Source organism: Oncorhynchus masou, chromosome 10, assembly GCF_036934945.1.
Source record: "Oncorhynchus masou masou isolate Uvic2021 chromosome 10, UVic_Omas_1.1, whole genome shotgun sequence".
Taxonomy (NCBI): Eukaryota; Metazoa; Chordata; class Actinopteri; order Salmoniformes; family Salmonidae; genus Oncorhynchus; species Oncorhynchus masou.
Window position 1 is genome coordinate 53,361,750 of NC_088221.1, and position 27,453 is coordinate 53,389,202.

Here is a 27,453-nt window from a genome sequence, read left to right on the forward strand (position 1 = left end):
CAGCTACAATGAATGCAGCCTCCGGATAAATGGTTTTCCAGTTTGCAAAGAGTTAAATAAAGTTCGTTCAGAGCCATCGATGTGTCTGCTTGGGGGGGGGGGGATATATACGGCTGTGATTATAATCGAAGAGAATTCTCTTGGTAGATAATGCGGTCTACATTTGATTGTGAGGAATTCTAAATCAGGTGAACAGAAGGATTTGAGTTCCTGTATGTTTCTTTCATCACACCATGTCTCGTTAGCCATAAGGCATACGCCCCCGCCCCTCTTCTTACCAGAAAGGTGTTTGTTTCTGTCGGCGCGATGCGTGGAGAAACCCGTTGGCTGCACCGCTTCGGATAGCGTCTCTCCAGGTCTGTTGTTAGAACCAGTAAAGGCCACTTTACCACTCTTGCGTATAGCAGAATTACTTTGGCTTCCCTCCAGGCCTGAGGACTAGTGATGCACTGATATGACATTTTTTGACCGATCTCCAATATTTTCCTTACCAAAAAGATACCGATTAGCGATATTGAAAATTAGCTGCCTGTTAGTACTGTTAAATAGTACAGTTAAATAGTTAAAACACACAGATGCAGCATTCTAAGGCATCTCAGTGATAGGAATTCCTGGGAACCTTTAATCCTTCCTTGGGTCCACACACAACATGAAACATAATACAGAACTTTAATAGACAGGAACAGTTCAAGGACAGAACTACATCAATTAAAAATGAATAAAATAAGGCACATGTAGCCTACATATCAATACATACACACAAACTATCTAGGTCCAATAGGGGAGAGGCATTGCTTTATCTGTTTTTGAAACCAGGTTTGCTGTTCATTTCAGCAATATGAGATGGAATGTAGTCATGTGTGAACTGGGAGTACAGGAGGGTCTGAGCACGAACCCTGAGGGGCCCCTGTGTTGAGGATCAGCGTGGCGGATGTGTTGTTACCTACTCTTACCACCTGGGGGCGGCCCATCAGGAAGTCCAGCATCCAGTTGCAGAGGGAGGTGTTTAGTCCAAGGGTCCTTAGCTTAGTGATGATCTTTTTGGGTAATATGGTGTTGTCAATGAACAGAATTCTCACATAGCTGTTCCTTTTGTCCAGGTTGGAAAGGGCAGTGTGGAGTGTGATTGAGATTGCGTCATCTGTGGATCTGTTGGGGCGGTATGTGAATTGGAGTGGGTCTAGGGTGTCCGGGTTTCTGGCATGATGTTGATGTGAGCCATGACCAGCCTTTCAAAGAACTTCATGGCTATAGACATGAGTGCTATTTAATCCTAGAAAATTCCCTGTCTTAGGTCAGTTAGGATCACCACTTTATTTTACGAATGTGAAATGTCAGAATAATAGTAGAGAATTATTTATTTCAGCTTTTATTTCTTTCATCACATTCCCAATGGGTCAGAAGTTTACATACACTCAATTAGTATTTGGTAGCATTGACTTTAAATTGTTTAACTTGGGTCAAACGTTTCGGGTAGCCTTCCACAAGCTTCCCACAACAAGTTGGGTGAATTTTGGCCCCTTCATCCTGACAGAGCTGGTGTAATTGAGTCAGGTTTATAGGCCTCCTTGCTCGCACGTTTTTTCAGTTCTGCCCACACATTTTCTATAGGATTGAGGTCAGGGCTTTGTTATGGCCACTCCAATACCTTGACTTTGTTGTCCTTAAGCCCTTTTGCCACAACCTTGGAAGTATGCTTGGGGTCATTGTCCATTTGGAAGACCCGTTTACGACCAAGCTTTAACTTCTTGATGTCTTCCTGAGCAGTATGATGGCTGCATGGGCCCATGGTGTTTATACCTCCGTACTATTGTTTGTACAGATGAACGTGGTACCTTCAGGCGTTTGGAAAACCAAGGATGAACCAGACTTTTGCAACAGTTTTTTAAATCCCCCTTTCATTTACTTTTTTCCCCGAAAGCCGGCAATTGCCAGCTAACGGAAAAGCTGCAGCCAGACTTATTTGCCATTGCTTTTGCCTCATCCTTTTCAACCATACACATTTTTATGGATTTCAGTTTTTACAGTAATTTCCTTAATGTGTGAATGCTTATTAGTAACTGGAATAAGCAATTTCTTAAATGCTATAATTGCAGTGTCTGGTTGTGTCCCATTATACACCACAGACCCACAAATATTCTTTACATCATCAACATATGAATCACTACAAAATGTATTGTATGACCTCTATACACTATATTAGGCCCAGCCTTTGGGACTTTGGTTTCCCTAGACATGGCTACTATATAGTGATCACTGCACCCGGTGGATCTGGATACTGCTTTAAAGCACATTTCTGCAGCATTAGTAAAGATGTGATCAATACATGATTTAATTCCTGTGCTGTTTGTAACTACCCTGGTAGGTTGACTGATAACCTGAACCAGGTTGCATCCACTGGTAACATTTTTTATATTTTTCTTGAGTGGACACCTTAATGAATGCCAGTCAATATAGGTCACCCAGAAAATATACCTCTCTAATGATATCACATACATTATCAAGCATTTCACACATGATCCATATTCACTTGGTGGTCGAAAGCAATTTCCCACAAGGCTTTAGGTGAAGCAGGAGAACCTGTAGACATGTTACTAAAACAGCATTTGACATGAGATCCTCTAAACTTTACGGGAATATGAATCTGAATATAAACAGCAACACCACCCCCATTGGCATTCCTGTCTTTTCTGTAGATGTTGTAACCATGTATTGCTATCGTGAAGGGTATTATCTCAGTGTGTGTCAGAGATAGTCACTTTATGAATGTTATCTGTTACGAGCAAGTTATTGATTTCTTAAGCCTTGTTTCTTAGGCTACAGTGCCTTCTGATGGTATTTACTCTGCTTGACTTTTTCCACATTTTGTTGTTACAAAGTGGGATTTAAATTGACTTCATTGTCATTTTTTATCAACGATTCACACAAAATATTCTGTAATGTCAAAGTGAAAGGAAAATTTGAACATTTGTTAAGAATTAATGAAAAATAAAATGTGTGTGTGTGTGTGTGTGTGTGTGTGTGTGTGTGTGTGTGTGTGTGTGTGTGTGTACTGTATCTTGATTAGATAAGTATTCAACCCTCTGAGTCAATACAGGTTAGAGTCACCTTTGGCCACGATTTACAGCTGTGAGTCTTTCTGGATAGAGCTTTCAACGCCAGGATTGTGCAACATTTGCCCTCTATTATTTTCAAAATTCTTCCAAGCTCTGTCAAATTGGTTGTTTGTCATTGCTAGACACATTGAGGTCATTGATTTTCAAGCAGATTTTGGTCTGAACTGTAACTCTGCCACTCAGGAACATTCACTCTTCTTCGTATGCAACTCCAGTGGAGATTTGGCCTTGTGTTTTAGGTGTCCTGCTGAAAGGTGAATTTCTCTCCCAGTGTCTGGTGGAAAGCAGACTGAACCAGGTTTTCCTCTAGGATTTTGCATGTGCTTAGCTCTATTCAGTTTCTTTTTTATCCTGAAAAACTCCTCCGTCCTTAACAATTACAAGCATGCCCATAACATGCAGCACCACTATGCTTGAAAATATAGAGAGTACTCAATAATGTGTTGTATTGGATTTGCCCCAAACATACCGCTCCTGCTCGGCCCAGTCCAAGATCTTGTTTTTCCTGGGACCCCAATGTTGAAGCTAGCTTTTCCTGAAGCAAGGACAGCAGAGTTATTGCCCTTCTTCCCCCTGAAGCTAGGACCTTCAGAGTCTCTGCCCATCTTTCCCCTGAAGCTAGGACAGCAGAGTCCCTGCCCATCTTCCCCCTGAAGCTAGGACAGCAGAGTCCCTGCCCATCTTCCCCCTGAAGCAAGGACAGCAGAGTCCCTGCCCATCTTCCCCCTGAAGCAAGGAGAGCAGAGTCCCTGCCCATCTTTCCCCTGAAACTAGGACAGCAGAGTCCCTGCCCATCTTCCCCCTGAAACTAGGACAGCAGAGTCCCTGCCCTTCTTCCCCCTGAAACTAGGACAGCAGAGTTCCTGCCCTTCTTCCCCCTGAAACTAGGACAGCAGAGGTTCCTGCCCATCTTCCCCCTGAAGCTAGGACAGCAGAGTCCCTGCCCATCTTCCCCTGAAGCTAGGACAGCAGAGTTCCTGTCCATCTTTCCCCCTGAAGCTAGGACAGCAGAGTCCCTGTCCATCTTTCCCCCTGAAGCTAGGACAGCAGAGTCCCTGCCCTTCTTCCCCCTGAAGCTAGGACAGCAGAGGTTCCTGCCCTTCTTCCCCCTGAAGCTAGGACAGCAGAGTCCCTGCCCATCTTCCCCTGAAGCTAGGACAGCAGAGTCCCTGCCCTTCTTCCCCCTAAGCTAGGACAGCAAATGACCTGCCCTTCTTCCCCTGGATAAGAACGTCTTCAAAGAGTCCCTGCCCATCTTCCCCTGATAGCTAGGACAGCAGAGTTCACTGACTGTATTCTGTCTGGACAGCAGAGTCCCTGCCCTTATTCCCCCTGAAGCTAGGACAGCAGAGTCCCTGCCCTTGACTTCCCCCTGAAGCTGTCTGGACAGCAGAGGTTCCTGACCACTGACTTCCCCCTGAAGCTAGGACAGCAGAGGTCCCTGACTCACTGACTGTCCCCCTGTCTGGACAGCAGAGGTTCCTGCCCTAAATGACTTTCCCCTGAAGCTAGGACAGCAGAGTTCCTGCCCTTCTTTCCCCTGAAGCTAGGACAGCAGACCGTAAGTCTCTCTGGATAAGAGCGTCTGCTAAATGACTCACTAACTGTAAGTCTGTCTGGATAAGAACGTCTGCTAAATGACTCACTGACTGTAAGTCTGTCTGGATAAGAACGTCTGCTAAATGACTCACTGACTGTAAGTCTGTCTGGATAAGAACGTCTGCTAAATGACTCACTAACTAAGTCTGTCTGGATAAGAGCGTCTGCTAAATGACTCACTAACTAAGTCTGTCTGGATAAGAGCGTCTGCTAAATGACTCACTAACTAAGTCTGTCTGGATAAGAGCTCCCTGGTCTTTAAATGACTCACTAAATCTGTCTGGATAAGAAGTCTGCTAAATGACTCACTAACTAAGTCTGTCTGGATGAGATGTTTCGTCTGCTAAATGACTCACTAACTAAGTCTGTCTGGATAAGAGACCTCTGTTAAATGACTCACTGACTGTAAGTCTGTCTGGATAAGAAGGTCTGCTAAATGACTCACTGACTGTAAGTCTGTCTGGATAAGGGTATGCTAAATGACTCACTGACTGTCAAAACTGTCTGGATAAGAGCCAAAGAATAAATCACTTCACTGACTGTCAGTCTGTCTGCTGGATAAGAAATCTGTCTGCTAAATGACTCACTAACTAAGTCTGTCTGGATAAGAGCGTCTGCTAAATGACTCACTAACTGGAAGTCTGTCTGGATAAGAGCATCTGCTAAATGACTGACATGTAAATGTACTAAATGGAGTAACTACCATGTTGTTGATCCTTCCTCGGTTTTCTATTACGGCCATTAAACCCTGGAACTGTTTTCAAGTCAACATTGGCCTCATGTTTTACCAATCTACGAATAGGGGCCCTTCTTTACGAGGCCTTGGAAAACCTCCCTGGTCTTTGTTTGAATTTCACGTTTCAATCATGTTTAACATTATTATTGCATACAGAGTTAGTCCACACAAATAATTATATGACTTGTTATGCACAGTTAGATAGATTTCATCGTTGCTGAGGAAGGCGCCGGAGTCTCAGACACCATACGGTCTGAAGATCTGAACCCGAAGGAGAATCCCCTGGGTTGGAAATAGGGTATAGGACGAATGTGCGGCATCCTCAGAGGGTGGCAAAACTGATGTCTGGATTCCCAAAGCCAAAGAATCACAATCAGTTCCACATTGACCGCTGCCTCCAGCAGATGACGTTGTTCCATTGCTGGATAGAAATCTGTAGGTCCTCTAGTAGGCATCCAGTAGGTCCTCTAGAAGCGTCAGTCCCATTGACCGCTGCCTCCAGCAGATGATGTTGTTCCATTGCTGGATAGAAATCTGTAGGTCCTCTAGAAGGCATCCAGTAGGTCCTCTAGAAGGCATCCAGTAGGTCCTCTAGAATGATGCATCCATTGCTGGAGGTCCTCTAGAAGGCATCCAGTAGGTCCTCTAGAAGGCATCCAGTAGGTCCTCTAGAAGCATCCAGTCCCATTGTCCCCGCTGCCTCCAGCAGATGATGTTGTTCCATTGCTGGATAGAAATCTGTAGGTCCTCTAGAAGGCATCCAGTAGGTCCTCTAGTAGGCATCCAGTAGGTCCTCTAGTAGCGTCAGTCCCATTGACCGCTGCCTCCAGCAGATGATGTTGTTCCATTGCTGGATAGAAATCTGTAGGTCCTCTAGTAGGCATCCAGTAGGTCCTCTAGAAGGCATCCAGTAGGTCCTCTAGAAGCGTCAGTCCATTTTTCACAGGCGAGGGAGATTTCCCCGGTGAGATGTCCCTGTGAAGCACTGGCCAGTCGGTCAACAACAGGGCAGTGAAACTCTCAGCATATCAGAACAACGTTCAGCCTGAGGTGTAGAGAAGGAGAAGGTAGGTGGCCGTGGTTCCCCAGCAAGTTGTGGAACGCTGCCATTTGCTTTCTTAGGGTAGAAAGTCCGATCGATAGTCCTCCTCAAGTAGGTCGTTGTTGCATTGAAAATCCGGTTGGTCCACAGTGTCCAGGAAAATAGCATAGCAAACACAACTCCTAGAACTCAGGAAGCATTCGCCTCCATGAGAAGAGGCCGTCCCAAATCGGGAAAATCCATGCAGCTATCTTATTTTTATTTAACCATGTAGGCCAGTTGAGAACAAGTTCTCATTTACAACTGCGACCTGGCCAAGATAAAGCAAAGCAGTGCAACAACAAAAAACATCTTTGTTGGCTTGATGGCTAGCAGCTCTTTGAAAGTGTCAGCTCTAGCCTTTAGCTCAGTGTGGACTTTGCCTGTAATCCATAGCTTCTGGTTGGGATATGTGCGTACGGTCACTGTGGGCATGACGTCATCAATGCACTTTTTAATGAAGCCGGTGACTGATGTGGTACACTGCTCAATGATATTGAATGAATCCTGGAACATATTCCAGTCTTTGCTAGCGAAGCAGTCCTGTAGCTCAGCATCCACTTCATCGGAACACCTCTGTATTGAGCAAGTCACTAATACTTCCTGTTTGAGTTTTTTTCTTTTTAGCAGGAAGCATGAGGATAGAGTTATGGTCGGATTTGCCAAGTAGAAGGTGAGGGAGAGCTTTGTATGTGTGGACTAAAGGTGATCTATGGTTGTTTTTCCACCTCTAGTTGCAGATATGAAAATCACCAGCCACTATGGGTGCCGTCACAGGATGTACATTTTCTTGTTTGTGTGAATATGGAACCAAATACTACACTTTTTACTGCTTTAATACACATTGTGAATTTATCCAAATACTTTTGGTTCCCTAAAGAGGAGGAGGACTATGTACAAAAAGTGCTTTAATTTCAAAACGGTTCACCTGACACATGTATTAAAATATTATCAAATTAAAGCTGACAGTCTGCACTTTAACCTTTCATTTCAAATCCAAAGTGTTGGAGTACAGAGCCAAAACAAGAACAAAAATTGTCACTGTCCCAATACTGTTGGAGCTCACTATCTCTTCTCTGTTCTCTCCCTCCCTGCCGGTCTAGTTCTGCAGATGGTAAGTTCTTTCTGTGTGTGGTGCTGGAGCCTATCATCAGTCTCTCGTCAGTAGATAAATAGCATCTTAAATAGCATGTTCTAGTGCATTTTTATACTCTTATCAATGTTTTAATGTTCTAATTCAGTGTTTTTTGTGTGTGTGTGTTTGTATTGTTGAATGTTATACAACTGGGGGTTTTGATCCTGAATGCTGATTGGTTAAAACTGCATTCCCCGGTGTCTATTCCACAAGTTACCACCGGCTAAATCTATGACGTTGAAATGCCTAGTTACTCTGTTCCTTCTGACTGCGCAATCCACTGTCTCATCAGCCCAGCCAGGCAATTTATACAACTTGAAACAGATCTCCACTATAAAAAGCTTGACATTAGCTCACATTTCTTTTAGCCTAATATTTTGTTTTCAAAAGCGGAGATTTGTTTAAACCTTGCTGTCTGTCTCTCCGACGTATCCCACTTCTGACATATGTTTAAATGGGCTCCCGAGTGACACAGCGGTCTAAGGCACTGTATCTCAGTGCTAGAGACGTCACTACAGACCCTGGTTCGATTCCAGGCTGTATCACAACCTGCCGTGATTGGGAGTCCCATAGGTCAGCGCACATTTGGCCCAGCGTCATCCAGCTTTGGCCTGGGTAGGCCGTTATTGTAAATAAGAATTTGTTCTTAACTGACTTGCCCAATTAAATAAATGTTAAATAAAACCATTTAAGATTTGCAAAATTGCTTCAATGTTCAAATTTGATCTCCAGATGTCTGTGTCGTGATGAGAAAGACAGGCAGGCAGCGTTTCCCAGCCAGTCGAAATCATGAATCGGCTGTCATCATTTTTACGCAGTTAATTCGGAAAGTATTCAGACCCTTTTTCCACATTCTGTTACTTATACTTATACTAAAATTGATTAAATTATTTATTTCCCTCATCAATCTACACACAATACCACATAATGACAAAGCGAGGACAGTTTTTTGTTTGTAATTTATAAAATGTAAAAAAAGATTCCTTATTTACAACTATTCAGGACCTATGAGACTCACAGTTGACAGTGCATGTCAGGGCAAAAACCAAGCCATGAGGTCGAAGGAATTGTCCGTAGAGCTCAGAGACAGGATTGTGTCGAGGCACCGATCTGGGAAAAGGTACCAAAATATTTCTGCAGCATTGAAGGTTCCCCAAGAACACAGTGGCCTCCATTCTTAAAAGGATCAACTTTTTTTATTTTTTTATTTAACTAGGCAAGCCAAACCCGGATGACGCTAGGCCAATTGTGCTATGGGACTCCCAATCACGACCAGATATGATACAGCCTGGATCCGAACCAGGGACTGTAGTGATGTCTCTTGCACAGTGCCTTAGACCACTGCGCCACTCAGGAGCCCTAATTCTCCAATCCCATTTTTAAATGGAAGAAGTTTGGAACCACCAAGACTCTTAAGAGCTGGCCAGCCGGACCAAACTGAGCAATTGGGGAGAAGGGCCCTTGGTCAGGGAGGAGACCAAGAACCCGATGGTCTCTCTAACAGAGTTCCTATGTGGAGATGGGAGAACCTTCCAGAAGGACAACCCTCACTGCAGCATTCCACCAATCAGGCCGTTATGGTAGGGTGGCCAGATGGAAGTCACTCCTCAGTAAAAGACACATGACAGCCCACTTGGAGTTTGCCAAAAGGCACCTAAAGGACTCTGACCATGAGAAACAAGAATCTCTGATGTAACCTTGATTGAAGTCTTTGGCCTGAATGCCAAGCGTCACGTCTGGAGGAAACAAGGCACCATCCCTACGGTGAAGCATGGTGGTGGCAGCATCATGCAGTGGGGATGTTTTTCAGGGACTAGGAGACTAGTCAGGATTGAGGCAAATATGAAGGGATGTCTGATGAAAACCTGCTCCAGAGATCTCAGGATCTCAGACTGGGCAAAGGTTCACCTTCCAACACGACAACGACCCTAAGCACACAGCCAAGACAACGCAGGTGTAGCTTCGGGACAAGTCTCTGAATGTCCTTGAGTGGCCCAGCCAGAGTCCGGACTTGAACCTGATCGAACATCTCTGGAGAGACCTGAAAATAGCTGTGCAGAAACACTCCCCATCCAACCTGACAGCTTGAGAGGATCTGCAGAGAAGAATGGGAGAAGCTCCCCAAATACAGGTGTGACAAGCTTGTAGCGTCATAGCCAAGAAGACTCAAGGCTGTAATCGCTGCCAAAGGTGCTTCAACAAAGTACTGAGTAAAGGGTCTGAATACTTTTGTAAATGTGATATTTCAAGATTTTGTTTTGTTTCTAAATTTGCAAGAATATCTACAAACCTGTTTTTGCTTTGTCGTTATGGGGTATTGTGATGTCATTATGGTGTATTGTGATGTCATTGTGGGGTATTGTGATGTCATTGTGGGATATTGTGATGTCATTATGGGATATTGTGTGTTGATTTGAGTGGGGGAAAACTATTTAGTCCATTTAGATGGGCTCCAGAGTAGCACAGGCACTAAGGCACAGGCACTAAGGCACTATCGTCACCCTGGTTCGAATCCAGGCTGAATCACATCCAGCCGTGATTGGGAGTCCCATAGGGCTGCGCTTAATTGTCCTCAGCATCGCCCCGATTTGGCCGGTGTAGGCCATCATTGTAAATAAGAATTTGTAAACCGACTTGCTGAATAAATCTATTTTTAAATTGTTATTAAGAATAAGGCTGTAACGTAACAAAACGTAACAAATTGTGGAAGAAGTCCGAATGCACTGTATATACAAATAAATGTACATTCAAAAAAAGGTCAAACAAAATGAAGTGCAGCAAGTTTGCAGTTTTTCCAGCTTCAGTTTGAAGTGATTGTGTTAGCTGTGTTGTTGGCTAGCTCCTGTGAACAACAGTGTCCTGACGAGAGAGCACATTTCCTATGCCAGGTGAAATCACACCTAATTAGCTCATTGTTATGGATGTATCCAAGTAAATGTCACTAGGAAACAGTTTGCAAATGCAGATACTTTGCTGTTATTCTGATTGCACTTTCTGACGCGACTGTGAGTTAGCCTTATTTAGCTGGCTCGCTAGCAGGCAAGGGATAAGAACGTTGCCGGCAATGGAACATTTAGAACGAACGACTGGGTCACGTCCATAGATACAGTGGGCTCCAAAATTACTGGCACCCCTGACTGGCAATGCACAAACAATACTTAAACAAATATAAACAATATAATTATAGAGAGAGACTCAAAATACCAACATGTGAGAAATACTGTACTTTATTAATGTTTCAATGTAACCCACCAAAATAATTTATTGATTTAATTAAAAATCATTGTCCTCCAAATCAAGGTTTCACATTTAATGGCACCCTTAAAGATTGTTGTAAATAACATCTACCAAAATTAAACCACAAATTAAATTCCACTTATTTAAGTTTATCTAAGTCTTTAATGTTTCAATGGAACCAACCAAAATCATTCAATTATTTAATACAAAATAAATTTAACCAAAATCAAGGTTTCATAATTATTGGCACTCCTCATTTAGTACTTGGTGCCACCACCTCTGGCAAGGATAACAGCATGGAGTCTTTTCCTGTAATGTTTGACAAGGTTAAGGAACACATCTGGAGGGATTTTGGACCATTCCTCTATGCAGATCCTTTCAAGATCCTTCACATTCTTGGGTTTGTGCTTATCAACTGCCCTCTTCCACTCAGCTCACAGGTTTTCAATTGAATTGAGGTCCGGCGACAGATGGCAGAACATTGATTTTGTTGTCAAATAACCATTTGTGTGGATCTTGAGGTATGTTTTGGGTCATTGTCTTGTTGGAAAGTCCACCTACGGCCAAGTCACAGCCTTCTGGCAGAGGCAACCAGATTGTCAGACAAAACTGCCTGATACTTGTTGGAATTCATTATGCCACCAATCTTACCCAGTGCCCCTGGACCTCTGGAATTAAAACAGCCCCAAAACATCACTGACCCCCCTCCATATTTCACCGTGGGTATGAGGTGCCCCTGGACCTCTGGAATTAAAACAGCCCCAAAACATCACTGACCCCCTCCATATTTCACCGTGGGTATGAGGTGCCCCTGGACCTCTGGAATTAAAACAGCCCCAAAACATCACTGACCCCCTCCATATTTCACCGTGGGTATGAGGTGCCTCTCCTTGTTGCACCTCTGTATCACCATGGGTATGAGATGCCTCTCCTTGTTGTATCTCTGTATCACCGTGGGTATGAGGTAACTCTCCTTGTTGCATCTCTGTTTCACCGTGGGTATGAAGTGCTTCTCCTTGTTGCATCTCTGTTTCACCGTGGGTATGAGGTGCTTCTCCTTGTTGTATCTCTGTTTCACCGTGGGTATGAGGTAACTCTCCTTGTTGCATCTCTGTTTCACCGTGGGTATGAGGTGCCTCTCCTTGTTGCACCTCTGTATCACCGTGGGTATGAGATGCCTCTCCTTGTTGTATCTCTGTATCACCGTGGGTATGAGGTAACTCTCCTTGTTGCACCTCTGTTTCACCGTGGGTATGAGGTGCCTCTCCTTGTTGTATCTCTGTTTCACCGTGGGTATGAGGTAACTCTCCTTGTTGCATCTCTGTTTCACCGTGGGTATGAGGTGCTTCTCCTTGTTGCATCTCTGTTTCACCGTGGGTATGAGGTGCTTCTCCTTGTTGCATCTCTGTTTCACCGTGGGTATGAGGTAACTCTCCTTGTTGCATCTCTGTTTCACCGTGGGTATGAGGTGCTTCTCCTTGTTGTATCTCTGTATCACCGTGGGTATGAGATGCTTCTCCTTGTTGTATCTCTGTTTCACCGTGGTTATAAGGTGCCTCTCCTTGTTGTATCTCTGTTTCACCGTGGGTATGAGGTGCCTCTCCTTGTTGCACTCTGTTTCACCGTGGGTATGAGATGCCTCTCCTTGTTGTATCTCTGTTTCACCGTGGGTATGAGGTAACTCTCCTTGTTGCACCTCTGTTTCACCGTGGGTATGAGGTGCCTCTCTCTGTTTACCCGCATCTCTGTATCACCGTGGGTATGAGGTAACTCTCCTTGTTGCATCTCTGTTTCACCGTGGGTATGAGGTGCTTCTCCTTGTTGCATCTCTGTTTCACTGTGGGTATGAGGTAACTCTCCTTGTATCTCTGTTTCACCGTGGGTATGAGGTGCCTCTCCTTGTATCTCTGTTTCACCATGGGTATGAGGTAACTCTCCTTGTTGCACCTCTGTATCACCGTGGGTATGAGGTAACTCTCCTTGTATCTTGTTGCACCTCTGTATCACCGTGGGTATGAGGTAACTCTCCTTGTTGCACCTCTGTATCACCGTGGGTATGAGATGCCTCTCCTTGTTGTATCTCTGTATCACCGTGGGTATGAGGTAACTCTCCTTGTTGCACCTCTGTTTCACCGTGGGTATGAGGTGCCTCTCCTTGTATCTCTGTTTCACTGTGGGTATGAGGTGCTTCTCCTTGTTGTATCTCTGTTTCACCGTGGGTATGAGGTAACTCTCCTTGTTGCATCTCTGTTTCACCGTGGGTATGAGGTGCCTCTCCTTGTATCTCTGTTTCACCGTGGGTATGAGGTGCTTCTCCTTGTTCTCTGCATCTCTGTTTCACCGTGGGTATGAGGTAACTCTCCTTGTATCTCTGTTTCACTGTGGGTATGAGGTGCCTCTCCTTGTATCTCTGTTTCACCGTGGGTATGAGGTAACTCTCCTTGTTGCATCTCTGTTTCACCGTGGGTATGAGGTGCTTCTCCTTGTTGCATCTCTGTTTCACTGTGGGTATGAGGTAACTCTCCTTGTATCTCTGTTTCACCGTGGGTATGAGGAGCCTCTCCTTGTATCTGTTTCACCGTGGGTATGAGGTAACTCTCCTTGCACCTCTGTATCACCGTGGGTATGAGGTAACTCTCCTTGTTGCACCTCTGTATCACCGTGGGTATGAGGTGCCTCTCCTTGTTGCATCTCTGTTTCACCGTGGGTATGAGGTAACTCTCCTTGTTGCATCTCTGTTTCACCGTGGGTATGAGGTGCTTCTCCTTGTTACATCTCTGTTTCACTGTGGGTGTGAGGTAACTCTCCTTGTATCTCTGTTTCACTGTGGGTATGAGGTGCCTCTCCTTGTATCTCTGTTTACCCGTGGGTACGAGGTGCCTCTCCTTGTATCTCTGTTTCACTGTGGGTATGAGGTAACTCTCCTTGTATCTCTGTTTCACCGTGGGTATGAGGAGCCTCTCCTTGTATCTCTGTTTCACCGTGGGTATGAGGTGCCTCTCCTTGTATCTCTGTTTCCCGTGGGTATGAGGTGCCTCTCCTTGTATCTCTGTTTCACCGTGGGTATGAGGTGCCTCTCCTTGTATCTCTGTTTCACTGTGGGTATGAGGTAACTCTCCTTGTATCTCTGTTTCACCGTGGGTATGAGGTGCCTCTCCTTGTATCTCTGTTTCACCGTGGGTATGAGGAGCCTCTCCTTGTATTTCTGTTTCACCGTGGGTATGAGGTGCCTCTCCTTGTTGCATCTCTGTTTCACCGTGGGTATGAGGTGCTTCTCCTTGTTGCATCTCTGTTTCACTGTGGGTATGAGGTGCTTCTCCTTGTTGCATCTCTGTTTCACTGTGGGTATGAGGTGCCTCTCCTTGTATCTCTGTTTCACCGTGGGTATGAGGTAACTCTCCTTGTATCTCTGTTTCACCGTGGGTATGAGGTGCCTCTCCTTGTATCTCTGTTTCACCGTGGGTATGAGGTGCCTCTCCTTGTATCTCTGTTTCCCCGTGGGTATGAGGTGCCTCTCCTTGTATCTCTGTTTCCCCGTGGGTATGAGGTGCCTCTCCTTGTATCTCTGTTTCACCGTGGGTATGAGGAGCCTCTCCTTGTATCTCTGTTTCACCGTGGGTATGAGGTGCCTCTCCTTGTATCTCTGTTTCCCCGTGGGTATGAGGAGCCTCTCCTTGTATCTCTGTTTCACCGTGGGTATGAGGTGCCTCTCCTTGTATCTCTGTTTCACTGTGGGTATGAGGTAACTCTCCTTGTATCTCTGTTTCACCGTGGGTATGAGGTGCCTCTCCTTGTATCTCTGTTTCACCGTGGGTATGAGGTGCCTCTCCTTGTATCTCTGTTTCCCCGTGGGTATGAGTTTCCTCTCCTTGTATCTCTGTTTCACTGTGGGTATGAGGTAACTCTCCTTGTATCTCTGTTTCACCGTGGGTATGAGGTGCCTCTCCTTGTATCTCTGTTTCACCATGGGTATGAGGTAACTCTCTCCTTGTTGCATCCCTGTTTCACTGTGGGTATGAGGTGCCTCTCCTTGTATCTCTGTTTCACCGTGGGTATGAGGTAACTCTCCTTGTATCTCTGTTTCACCATGGGTATGAGGTAACTCTCTCCTTGTTGCATCCCTGTTTCACCGTGGGTATGAGGTGCCTCTCCTTGTATCTCTGTTTCACCGTGGGTATGAGGAGCCTCTCCTTGTATCTCTGTTTCACCGTGGGTATGAGGTGCCTCTCCTTGTATCTCTGTTTCACCGTGGGTATGAGGTAACTCTCCTTGTTGTATCTCTGTTTCACCGTGGGTATGAGGTGCCTCTCCTTGTATCTCTATTTCACTGTGGGTATGAGGTGCTTCTTCTTGTATCTCTGTTTCACCATGGGTATGAGGTGCCTCTCCTTGTATCTCTGTTTCCCCGTGGGTATGAGGTAACTTTCTCCTTGTATCTCTGTTTCACCGTGGGTATGAGGTGCCTCTCCTTGTATCTCTGTTTCACTGTGGGTATGAGGTGCCTCTCCTTGTATCTCTGTTTCACCATGGATATGAGGTGCCTCTCCTTGTATCTCTGTTTCACCGTGGGTATGAGGTGCCTCTCCTTGTATCTCTGTTTCACTGTGGGTATGAGTTAACTCTCCTTGTATCTCTGTTTCACTGTGGGTATGAGGTGCCTCTTCTTGTATCTCTGGTTCACCGTGGGTATGAGTTAACTCTCCTTGTATCTCTGTTTCCCCGTGGGTATGAGGTGCCTCTCCTTGTATGCATCTCTGTTTCGACGCCAAACATGCCAATGCTGTATCTGACCAAACGTTCCCTTTTGGTCCCATCGGACCAGAGCAATTCTTCCAGTTATAATGTAAATGACGTTTGGCTCCAAGCGCTTGCGTCTGTGTCTTGGGGTCAGAAAATGCTTTCTTCTGGCAACCCTTCCAAAGAGCCTGTGGAGGTGGTGTCTGATGGGGCTTTCTTCTGGCAACCCTTCCAAAGAGCCTGTGGAGGTGGTGTCTGATGGGGCTTTCTTCTGGCAACCTTCCAAAGAGCCTGTGGAGGTGGTGTCTTATGGGGCTTTCTTCTGGCAACCCTTCCAAAGAGCCTGTGGAGGTGGTGTCTGATGGGGCTTTCTTCTGGCAACCCTTCCAAAGAGCCTGTGGAGGTGGTGTCTGATGGGGCTTTCTTCTGGCAACCCTTCCAAAGAGCCTGTGGAGGTGGTGTCTGATGGGGCTTTCTTCTGGCAACCCTTCCAAAGAGCCTGTGGAGGTGGTGTCTGATGGGGCTTTCTTCTGGCAACCCTTCCAAAGAGCCTGTGGAGGTGGTGTCTGATGGGGCTTTCTTCTGGCAACCCTTCCAAAGAGCCTGTGGAGGTGGTGTCTGATGGGGCTTTCTTCTGGCAACCCTTCCAAAGAGCCTGTGGAGGTGGTGTCTGATGGGGCTTTCTTCTGGCAACCCTTCCAAAGAGCCTGTGGAGGTGGTGTCTGATGGGGCTTTCTTCTGGCAACCCTTCCAAAGAGCCTGTGGAGGTGGTGTCTGATGGGGCTTTCTTCTGGCAACCCTTCCAAAGAGCCTGTGGAGGTGGTGTCTGATGGTGCTTTTTCAAACCCGGTGATCTTTTGAATGTTCTAATAATTGCCCTGACAGTGCTCAGGGTTATATTCAATCGTTTGTGGATCTTGTTGTAGCCGTTACCAGATTTATGAAGGTCTACGACCATCTGTCTCTTTTGAACTGCCAGTTCTTTTGTTTTCTTCATGGTGTTGGATGACAAAGGGATATTACATGCCTGTTACCTCATTTTGATACCCTAGTGAAACAGGAAGTAATGTAATGGCATAATATAGTTCCTTAATAAAGTACAGTATTTCTCACATGTTGGTATTTTGAGTTTCTGAGTTTCTCTAATTATATTATATTTGTTTAAGCATTGTTTGTGCGCGTCCATAGATACAGAACAAAAAGACTGAACGACTGGGTCGGGTCCATAGATACAGAACAAAAAGACTGAACGACTGGGTCGCGTCCATAGATACAGAACAAAAAGACTGAACGACTGGGTCGCGTCCATAGATGCAGAACAACAAGACTGAACGACTGGGTCTCGTCCATAGATACAGAACAAAAAGACTGAACGACTGGGTCTCGTCCATAGATACAGAACAAAAAGACTGAACGACTGGGTCGCGTCCATAGATACAGAACAAGAAGACTGAACGACTGGGTGGCGTCCATAGATACAGAACAAAAAGACTGAACGACTGGGTCACGTCCATAGATACAGAACAAAAAGACTGAACGACTGGGTCGTGTCCATAGATACAGAACAACAAGACTGAACGACTGGGTCACGTCCATAGATACAGACCAAAAAGACTGAACGACTGGGTGGCGTCCATAGATACAGAACAAAAAGACTGAACGACTGGGTCGCGTCCATAGATACAGAACAACAAGACTGAACGACTGGGTCGCCATAGATACAGAACAAAAAGACTGAACGACTGGGTCGCGTCCATAGATACAGAACAAGAAGACTGAACGACTGGGTCGCGTCTCTGGCAACCGAACCGATAGAATAAACGACCAGGCGGCTTGGGTAGCAACCCTAGATTTGAGTCGGAACTATATATTGTGGAGGATGAAATAGTATGAATATATGAATTAAAATAACTTTTGTAATGAATATATGTAAATGATTTTAATATGTTGGTAACCCATTGTATAAATGTGATAATGCCCCACACCTCCTCCTAACACCGTCTTCTCGGGCATTGTCAGTTAAATGTTTGTTCTCAGAGTTGTCCTAATGCTGTGTGAAGGCGGACTGAATGTCCCTCCCTGTCCAATGAATGTTGTGTTGTATAGCATGTACATGTTATGTGTGGGTCTACTGCTATCCATTGCCATGGTTGTATACATTGCTATGGTGCTTTCCATTGCAATGGTGCTTTCCATTACAATGCAGGTGTTAACTATTAGTCTGGAATGCTGTTTTTCATTGAAAAGCGCTGCATAGTCAATCCAACATCTCCATTGGCCGTGCACCTTTTACAGTGATATGGCATCTGCAGAAGTGTTGCAGACCAGAGATGTTGTAAAGGAAGTGAGTTTCTGTTTATACAGGATCTTCCTCCCCCACCTACGGTCAACAAATCATGTCAATGCGGAGCGATGCATAGTTCCGCATTGTTACAAAATTAGGTCGGCTTTTAGTGTGAAACTGTGATATTAACTATTGAAGCCCTGCTAAATATATTTGCTTTGATTGAAAATCTGCTGTTTCTGTGTGCCATAGGTTGACTGCATCCCATTCTTCTTTGCTGGAGTGTACTCTATAGTATAACATACCATCTCATCGAGGAGGGAAGGGAAGGGAAGGGAAGGGAAGGGAAGGGAAGGGAAGGGAAGGGAAGGGAAGGGAAGGGAAGGGAAGGGAAGGGAAGGGAAGGGAAGGGAAGGGAAGGGAAGGGAAGGAGAACTTCAGTTCACACCTGACACCAGATAATGCAGGAGAATTACACCAGATAGGACAGACTGACCCTAGATCCCCGGCGCATAGATACTGGAGACTGACTGTGACCTCCTTCGGTCTCTCCCTCAGGGTGGCACGGTGATCGGCAGTGCTCGCTGTAAGGTCTTCACCACGCGGGACGGTCGCCTGGCAGCAGCCTTTAACCTGGTGAAGAGAGGCATCGCCAATCTGTGTGTGTGTGGAGGAGACGGCAGCCTCACCGGAGCTAACATCTTCAGGACCGAGTGGACTGGACTGCTGGCTGAACTGGTTCAGAAAGGTACTCACTCTCTTAATAAAATACAAATTCTGTAATGAACACATTATGCTTTATAGATCCTTTGCTTTTCTGAGTCATTTCACCATATTTTGGGTTAGGATATGGCATCCAGTATTTTTACACTGACTGCTGTGTGTGTGTGTGTGTGCCCTGCAGGCCGGATCACCGACACCCTAGCGAAGCAGCATGATCACCTGAACATCGTAGGGTTGGTTGGATCTATAGACAACGACTTCTGTGGGACAGACATGACCATTGGCGCTGACTCCGCCCTGCATCGCATCATGGAGATAGTGGACGCCATCACTACCACCGCACAGAGGTACACAGTTTAATCAGTTTACATGTTAGTCACTTAACAGACACTCTTATCCAGAGAGACTTACCATAGCACAGGTCTAGGACTGTGGGACAGCACAGGTCTAGGACTGTGGGACAGCACAGGTCTAGGACTGTGGGACAACACCGGTCTAGGACTGTGGGACAGCACAGGTCTAGGACTGTGGGACAGCACAGGTCTAGGACTGTGGGACAGCACAGGTCTAGGACTGTGGGACAACACCGGTCTAGGACTGTGGGACAGCACAGGTCTAGGACTGTGGGACAGCACAGGTCTAGGACTGTGGGACAGCACAGGTCTAGGACTGTGGGACAACACCGGTCTAGGACTGTGGGACAACACAGGTCTAGGACTGTGGGACTAGCACAGGTCTAGGACTGTGGGACAACACAGGTCTAGGACTGTGGGACAGCACAGGTCTAGGACTGTGGGACAGCACAGGTCTAGGACTGTGGGACAGCACAGGTCTAGGACTGTGGGACAGCACAGGTCTAGGACTGTGGAACAGCACAGGTCTAGGACTGTGGGACAGCACAGGTCTAGGACTGTGGGACAGCACAGGTCTAGGACTGTGGGACAAAGGTCTAGGACTGTGGGACAGCACAGGTCTAGGACTGTGGGACAGCACAGGTCTAGGACTGTGGGACAGCACAGGTCTAGGACTGTGGAACAGCACAGGTCTAGGACTGTGGGACAGCACAGGTCTAGGACTGTGGGACAGCACAGGTCTGGGACTGTGGGACAGCACAGGTCTAGGACTGTGGGACAACACAGGTCTGTTTACTGTGGGACAGCACAGGTCTAGGACTGTGGGACAACACAGGTCTAGGACTGTGGGACAACACAGGTCTGGGACAGCACAGGTCTGGGACAGCACAGGTCTAGGACTGTGGGACAGCACAGGTCTAGGACTGTGGGACAACACAGGTCTAGGACTGTGGAACAGCACAGGTCTAAACTGTGGGCCAACATTCTAGGACTGTGGGACAGCACAGGTCTGGGACAGTTTCTAGGACTGTGGGACAGTACAGGTCTAGGACTGTGGAACAGCACAGGTCTAGGACTGTGGGACAGCACAGGTCTGGGACAGTACAGGTCTAGGACTGTGGGACAGTACAGGTCTAGGACTGTGGGACAGCACAGGTCTAGGACTGTGGGACAGCACAGGTCTGGGACAGTACAGGTCTAGGACTGTGGGACAGTACAGGTCTAGGACTGTGGAACAGCACAGGTCTAGGACTGTGGGACAGCACAGGTCTAGGACTGGGGACAGCACAGGTCTGGGACAGTACAGGTCTAGGACTGTGGGACAGTACAGGTCTAGGACTGTGGAACAGCACAGGTCTAGGACTGTGGGACAGCACAGGTCTGGGACAGTACAGGTCTAGGACTGTGGGACAGTACAGGTCTAGGACTGTGGGACAGCACAGGTCTAGGACTGTGGGCCAACACAGGTCTAGGACTGTGGGACAGCACAGGTCTAGGACTGTGGGCCAACACAGGTCTAGGACTGTGGGCCAACACAGGTCTAGGACTGTGGGACAGCACAGGTCTGGGACAGTACAGGTCTAGGACTGTGGACAGCACAGGTCTAGGACTGTGGGACAACACAGGTCTAGGACTGTGGGACAGCACAGGTCTAGGACTGTGGGACAGCACAGGTCTAGGACTGTGGGACAGCACAGGTCTAGGACTGTGGGACAGTACAGGTCTAGGACTGTGGGACAGCACAGGTCTAGGACTCAGCACAGGTCTAGGACTGTGGGACAGCACAGGTCTAGGACTGTGGGACAGCACAGGTCTAGGACTGTGGGACAGCACAGGTCTAGGACTGTGGGACAGCACAGGTCTAGGACTGTGGGACAGCACAGGTCTAGGACTGTGGGACAGCACAGGTCTAGGACTGTGGGACAGCACAGGTCTAGGACTGTGGGACAGCACAGGTCTAGGACTGTGGGACAGCACAGGTCTAGGACTGTGGGACAGCACAGGTCTAGGACTGTGGGACAGCACAGGTCTAGGACTGTGGGACAACAGGTCTAGGACTGTGGGACAGCACAGGTCTGGACTGTGGGACAGCACAGGTCTAGGACTGTGGGACAGCACAGGTCTAGGACTGTGGGACAGCACAGGTCTAGGACTGTGGGACAGCACAGGTCTGGGACTGTGGGACAAATACTACAGGTCTGTGGGACAGCACATCTGGACTTTATAGGACAGCAGGTCTAGGACTGTGGGACAGCACAGGTCTAGGACTGTGGGACAGCACAGGTCTAGGACTGTGGGTCTAGGACTGGGGACAGCACAGGTCTAGGACTGTGGGACAGCACAGGTCTAGGACTGTGGGACAGCACAGGTCTAGTGACTGTGGGACCCTGCAGGGACTGTGGGACAACACAGGTCTAGGACTGTGGGACAGCACAGGTCTGGGACAGCACAGGTCTAGGACTGTGGGACAGCACAGGTCTAGGACTGTGGGACAACACAGGTCTAGGACTGTGGACAGCACAGGTCTAGGACTGTGGGCCACACAGGTCTAGGACTGTGGGACAGCACAGGTCTGGGACAGTACAGGTCTAGGACTGTGGGACACAGCACAGGTCTAGGACTGTGGACAGCACAGGTCTAGGACTGTGGAACACAGCACAGGTCTAGGACTGTGGGACAGCACAGGTCTAGGACTGTGGGACAGCACAGGTCTAGGACTGTGGGACAGCACAGGTCTAGGACTGTGGGACAGCACAGGTCTAGGACTGTGGGACAGCACAGGTCTAGGACTGTGGGACAGCACAGGTCTAGGACTGTGGGACAGCACAGGTCTAGGACTGTGGGACAGCACAGGTCTAGGACTGTGGGACAGCTACAGGTCTAGGACTGTGGGACAGCACAGGTCTAGGACTGTGGGACAGCACAGGTCTAGGACTGTGGGACAGCACAGGTCTAGGACTGTGGGACAGCACAGGTCTAGGACTGTGGGACAACACAGGTCTAGGACTGTGGGACAGCACAGGTCTAGGACTGTGGGACAGCACAGGTCTAGGACTGTGGGACAACACAGGTCTGGACTGTGGGACAGCACAGGTCTAGGACTGTGGGACAGCACAGGTCTAGGACTGTGGGACAGCACAGGTCTGGACTGTGGGACAGCACAGGTCTAGGACTGTGGGACAGCACAGGTCTAGGACTGTGGGACAGCACAGGTCTAGGACTGTGGGACAGCACAGGTCTAGGACTGGGGACAGCACAGGTCTAGGACTGTGGGACAGCACAGGTCTGGTGGGACAGCACAGGTCTAGGACTGTGGGACAGCACAGGTCTAGGACTGTGGGACAGCACAGGTCTAGGACTGGGACAGCACAGGTCTAGGACTGGACACAGGTCTAGGACTGTGGACAGCACAGGTCTAGGACTGTGGGACAGCACAGGTCTAGGACTGTGGGACAGCACAGGTCTAGGACTGTGGGACAGCACAGGTCTAGGACTGTGGGACAGCACAGGTCTAGGACTGTGGGACAGCACAGGTCTAGGACTGTGGGACAGCACAGGTCTGTGGACAGCACAGGTCTAGGACTGTGGGACAGCACAGGTCTAGGACTGTGGGACAGCACAGGTCTAGGACTGTGGGACAGCACAGGTCTAGGACTGGGACAGCACAGGTCTAGGACTGTGGGACAGCACAGGTCTGGGACTGTGGGACAGCACAGGTCTGGGACAGGTCTAGGACTGTGGGACAGCACAGGTCTAGGACTGTGGGACAGCACAGGTCTGGACTGTGGGACAGCACAGGTCTAGGACTGTGGGACAGCACAGGTCTAGGACTGTGGGACAGCACAGGTCTAGGACTGTGGGACAGCACAGGTCTAGGACTGTGGGACAGCACAGGTCTAGGACTGTGGGACAGCACAGGTCTAGGACTGTGGGACAGCACAGGTCTAGGACTGTGGGACAGCACAGGTCTAGGACTGTGGGACAGCACAGGTCTAGGACTGTGGGACAGCACAGGTCTAGGACTGTGGGACAGCACAGGTCTAGGACTGTGGAACAGCACAGGTCTAGGACACAGCACAGGTCTGGGACAGGACTGTGGGACAGCACAGGTCTAGGACTGTGGACAGCACAGGTCTAGGACTGTGGGACAGCACAGGTCTGGGACAGCACAGGTCTAGGACTGTGGGACAGCACAGGTCTAGGACTGTGGGACAGCACAGGTCTAGGACTGTGGGACAGCACAGGTCTAGGACTGTGGGACAGCACAGGTCTGGAACAGCACAGGTCTAGGACTGTGGGACAGCACAGGTCTAGGACTGTGGGACAGCACAGGTCTAGGACTGTGGGACAACACAGGTCTAGGACTGTGGGACAGCACAGGTCTGGGACAGCACAGGTCTAGGACTGTGGGACAGCACAGGTCTAGGACTGTGGGACAGCACAGGTCTGGGACAGCACAGGTCTGGGAACAGCACAGGTCTAGGACTGTGGGACAGCACAGGTCTAGGACTGTGGGACAGCACAGGTCTAGGACTGTGGGACAGCACAGGTCTGGGACTGTGGGACAGCACAGGTCTAGGACTGTGGGACAGCACAGGTCTAGGACTGTGGGACAGCACAGGTCTAGGACTGTGGGACAGCACAGGTCTAGGACTGTGGGACAGCACAGGTCTGTGGGACAACAGGACTGTGGGACAGCACAGGTCTAGGACTGTGGGACAGCACAGGTCTAGGACTGTGGGACAGCACAGGTCTAGGACTGTGGGACAGCACAGGTCTAGGACTGTGGGACAGCACAGGTCTAGGACTGTGGGACAGCACAGGTCTAGGACTGTGGGACAGCACAGGTCTAGGACTGTGGGACAGCACAGGTCTAGGACTGTGGGACAGCACAGGTCTAGGACTGTGGGACAGCACAGGTCTAGGACTGTGGGACAGCACAGGTCTAGGACTGTGGGACAGCACAGGTCTAGGACTGTGGGACAGCACAGGTCTAGGACTGTGGGACAGCACAGGTCTAGGACTGTGGGACAGCACAGGTCTAGGACTGTCTAGGGACAACACAGGTCTAGGACTGTGGGACAGCACAGGTCTGGGACAGCACAGGTCTAGGACTGTGGGACAGCACAGGTCTAGGACTGTGGGACAGCACAGGACTGTGGGACAGTCTGGGACTGTGGGACAGCACAGGTCTAGGACTGTGGAACAGCACAGGTCTAGGACTGTGGGACAGCACAGGTCTAGGACTGTGGGACAGCACAGGTCTAGGACTGTGGGACAGCACAGGTCTAGGACTGTGGGACAGCACAGGTCTAGGACTGTGGGACAGCACAGGTCTAGGACTGTGGGACAGCACAGGTCTAGGACTGTGGGACAGCACAGGTCTGGGACAGCACAGGTCTAGGACTGTGGGACAGCACAGGTCTAGGACTGTGGGACAGCACAGGTCTAGGACTGTGGGACAGCACAGGTCTAGGACTGTGGGACAGCACAGGTCTGGGAAGCACAGGTCTACTGTGGGACATCACAGGTCTAGGACTGTGGGACAGCACAGGTCTAGGACTGTGGGACAACACAGGTCTAGGACTGTGGGACAGCACAGGTCTAGGACTGTGGGACAGCACAGGTCTAGGACTGTGGGACAGCACAGGTCTAGGACTGTGGGACAGCGCAGGTCTAGGACTGTGGGACAGCACAGGTCTAGGACTGTGGGACAGCACAGGTCTAGGACTGTGGGACAGCACAGGTCTAGGACTGTGGGACAGCACAGGTCTAGGACTGTGGGACAGCACAGGTCTAGGACTGTGGGACAGCACAGGTCTAGGACTGTGGGACAGCACAGGTCTAGGACTGTGGGACAGCACAGGTCTAGGACTGTGGGACAGCACAGGTCTAGGACTGTGGGACAGCACAGGTCTAGGACTGTGGAACAGCACAGGTCTAGGACTGTGGGACAACACAGGTCTGGGACAGCACAGGTCTGGGACAGCACAGGTCTAGGACAGCACAGGTCTAACTGTGGAACAGCACAGGTCTAGGACTGTGGGACAGCACAGGTCTAGGACTGTGGGACAGCACAGGTCTAGGACTGTGGGACAGCACAGGTCTAGGACTGTGGGACAGCACAGGTCTAGGACTGTGGGACAGCACAGGTCTAGGACTGTGGGACAGCACAGGTCTAGGACTGTGGGACAGCACAGGTCTAGGACTGTGGGACAGCACAGGTCTAGGACTGTGGGACAGCACAGGTCTAGGACTGTGGGACAGCACAGGTCTAGGACTGTGGGACAGCACAGGTCTAGGACTGTGGGACAACACAGGTCTGGGACAGCACAGGTCTAGGACTGTGGAACAGCACAGGTCTAGGACTGTGGAACAGCACAGGTCTAACTGTGGGACAGCACAGGTCTAACTGTGGAACAGCACAGGTCTAGGACTGTGGAACAGCACAGGTCTAGGACTGTCAGCACAGGTCTAACTGTGGGACAGCACAGGTCTAGGACTGTGGGACAACACAGGTCTAGGACTGTGGGACAGCACAGGTCTAGGACTGTGGAACAGCACAGGTCTGGGACAGCACAGGTCTAGGACTGTGGGACAGCACAGGTCTGGAACAGCACAGGTCTGGGACTGTGGAAAGCACAGGTCTAGGACTGTGGAACAGCACAGGTCTAGGACTGTGGAACAGCACAGGTCTAGGACTGTGGGACAACACAGGTCTGGGACAGCACAGGTCTGGGACAGCACAGGTCTAGGACTGTGGGACAGCACAGGTCAGGACTGTGGAACAGCACAGGTCTAGGACTGTGGAACAGCACCCTGGGACAGCAAGGTCTAGGACTGTGGAACAACAGGTCTAGACTGTGGGACAGCACAGGTCTAGGACTGTGGGACAGCAAAAGTCTAGGACTGTGGGACAGCACAGGTCTAGGACTTGGGAATGCCAGGTTAGGACTGACAGATCTTCTTCTGTGGGACAGCACAGGTCTAAAACTGACAGCACAGGTCTGGAACAGCACAAATGGTCTAGGACTGTGGAACAGCAAAGGTCTTCTGTGGGACATCACAGGTCTAGGACTGTCAATTTAGGACTGTGGGACAGCACAGGTCTAGGACTGTGGGACAGCACAGGTCTAGGACTGTGGGACAGCACAGGTCTAAACTGTGGGACAACAGGTCTGGAACAGCACAGGTCTAGGACTGTGGAACAGCACAGGTCTAGGACTGTGGGACAACAGGTCTGGAATCAGCAAGGTCTAGGACTGTGGGACAGCACAGGTAAAGGACTGTGGGACAACAGGTCTAGGACTTGGAACAGACAGGGATATACTGTGTTCAACAGGTCTAGGACGGGAAAAAACAACATGGACTGCGTGATCCAGGTCATGCTGTGGGACAAAGGTCTAGACTGTGGGAGTCCATCTGACTGTGGGACAACATGGAAAGAACAGGACTACTTCTTCATTTCTCAAAAGAAAAAATCAACCAATTTCTACAGACTGTTGACATTTTCTAATGTTTTATAATGTAATAATTGCATACCTAGGAACTGCCCCCAAAATAAAAACATGCAAAAATATGGTTTCCCGTAGAAAACGAAATTGAAAACACAGAGACCTAGAAAAAATGTTTCCCTGGATGGTTTGTCCTCGGGGTTTCGCCTGCCAAATCAGTGCTGTTATACTCACAGACATTATTTTAACAGTTTTAGAAACTTTAGAGTGTTTCCGATCCACATCTACTAATATGTCCTAGCTTCTGGGCCTGAGTAAAAGGCAGTTTATTTTGGGCACGCTTTTCATCCCACCTTGGAAATAGTGCCCCCTGGCCCAAAGAGGTTAAAACAAATGCCTTATTTACATAAGTATTCAGACCCTTTACTATGAGACTTCAAATTGAGCTCAGGTGCATCCTGTTTCCATTGATCATCCTTGAGATGTTTCTACAATGAGATTGGAGTCCAACTGTGGTAAATTCAATTGATTGGACATGATTTGGAAAGGCACACACCTGTCTATATAAGTTGACAGTGCAACTTATATAGACAGTGGACAGTGCATGTCAGCCAAGCCAAGAGGTTGAAGGAATTGTCCGTAGAGCTCCGAGACAGGATTGTATTGTGGCACAGATCTGGGAAAGCGTACCAAAACATTTCTGCAGCATTGAAAGTAAAGTGACGAGACAACCGTGATATATAATAAACAGAGTAGCAGCAGAGTGTGTAAGTTCAATTCTTAAATTCAATGACAACATTAATGTGGTTTGTACTAAATTGCTTTTAAAATCAGTTCTGAGTAAAGAGTTTATTTTACAGCCACCAGCGTGCATTTGTCCTGGAGGTCATGGGACGTCACTGTGGGTAAGTTAAATTCCACATGTTAATGTTGTGTTATTTTAGGGTCGTTGTTCTGTATGACTGTATCCTCTGTAAACTCTTTAAAACAGGCCATTC

At 48.3% G+C, this 27,453-nt stretch overlaps 1 protein-coding gene across 1 annotated transcript in view; it reads left to right on the forward strand.

Annotated features, from left to right (window-relative positions):
- The window catches only part of LOC135547747 (ATP-dependent 6-phosphofructokinase, liver type-like), an 87,862-nt gene that overhangs the window by 13,346 nt on the left and 47,063 nt on the right, over nt 1-27,453 (forward strand). Inside the window, exons 4-6 of the mRNA XM_064977004.1 lie at nt 18,484-18,673; nt 18,830-18,995; nt 27,316-27,360. Coding sequence (XP_064833076.1) covers nt 18,484-18,673; nt 18,830-18,995; nt 27,316-27,360 — 401 coding nt within the window. The remainder of the gene's footprint in view (nt 1-18,483; nt 18,674-18,829; nt 18,996-27,315; nt 27,361-27,453) is intronic.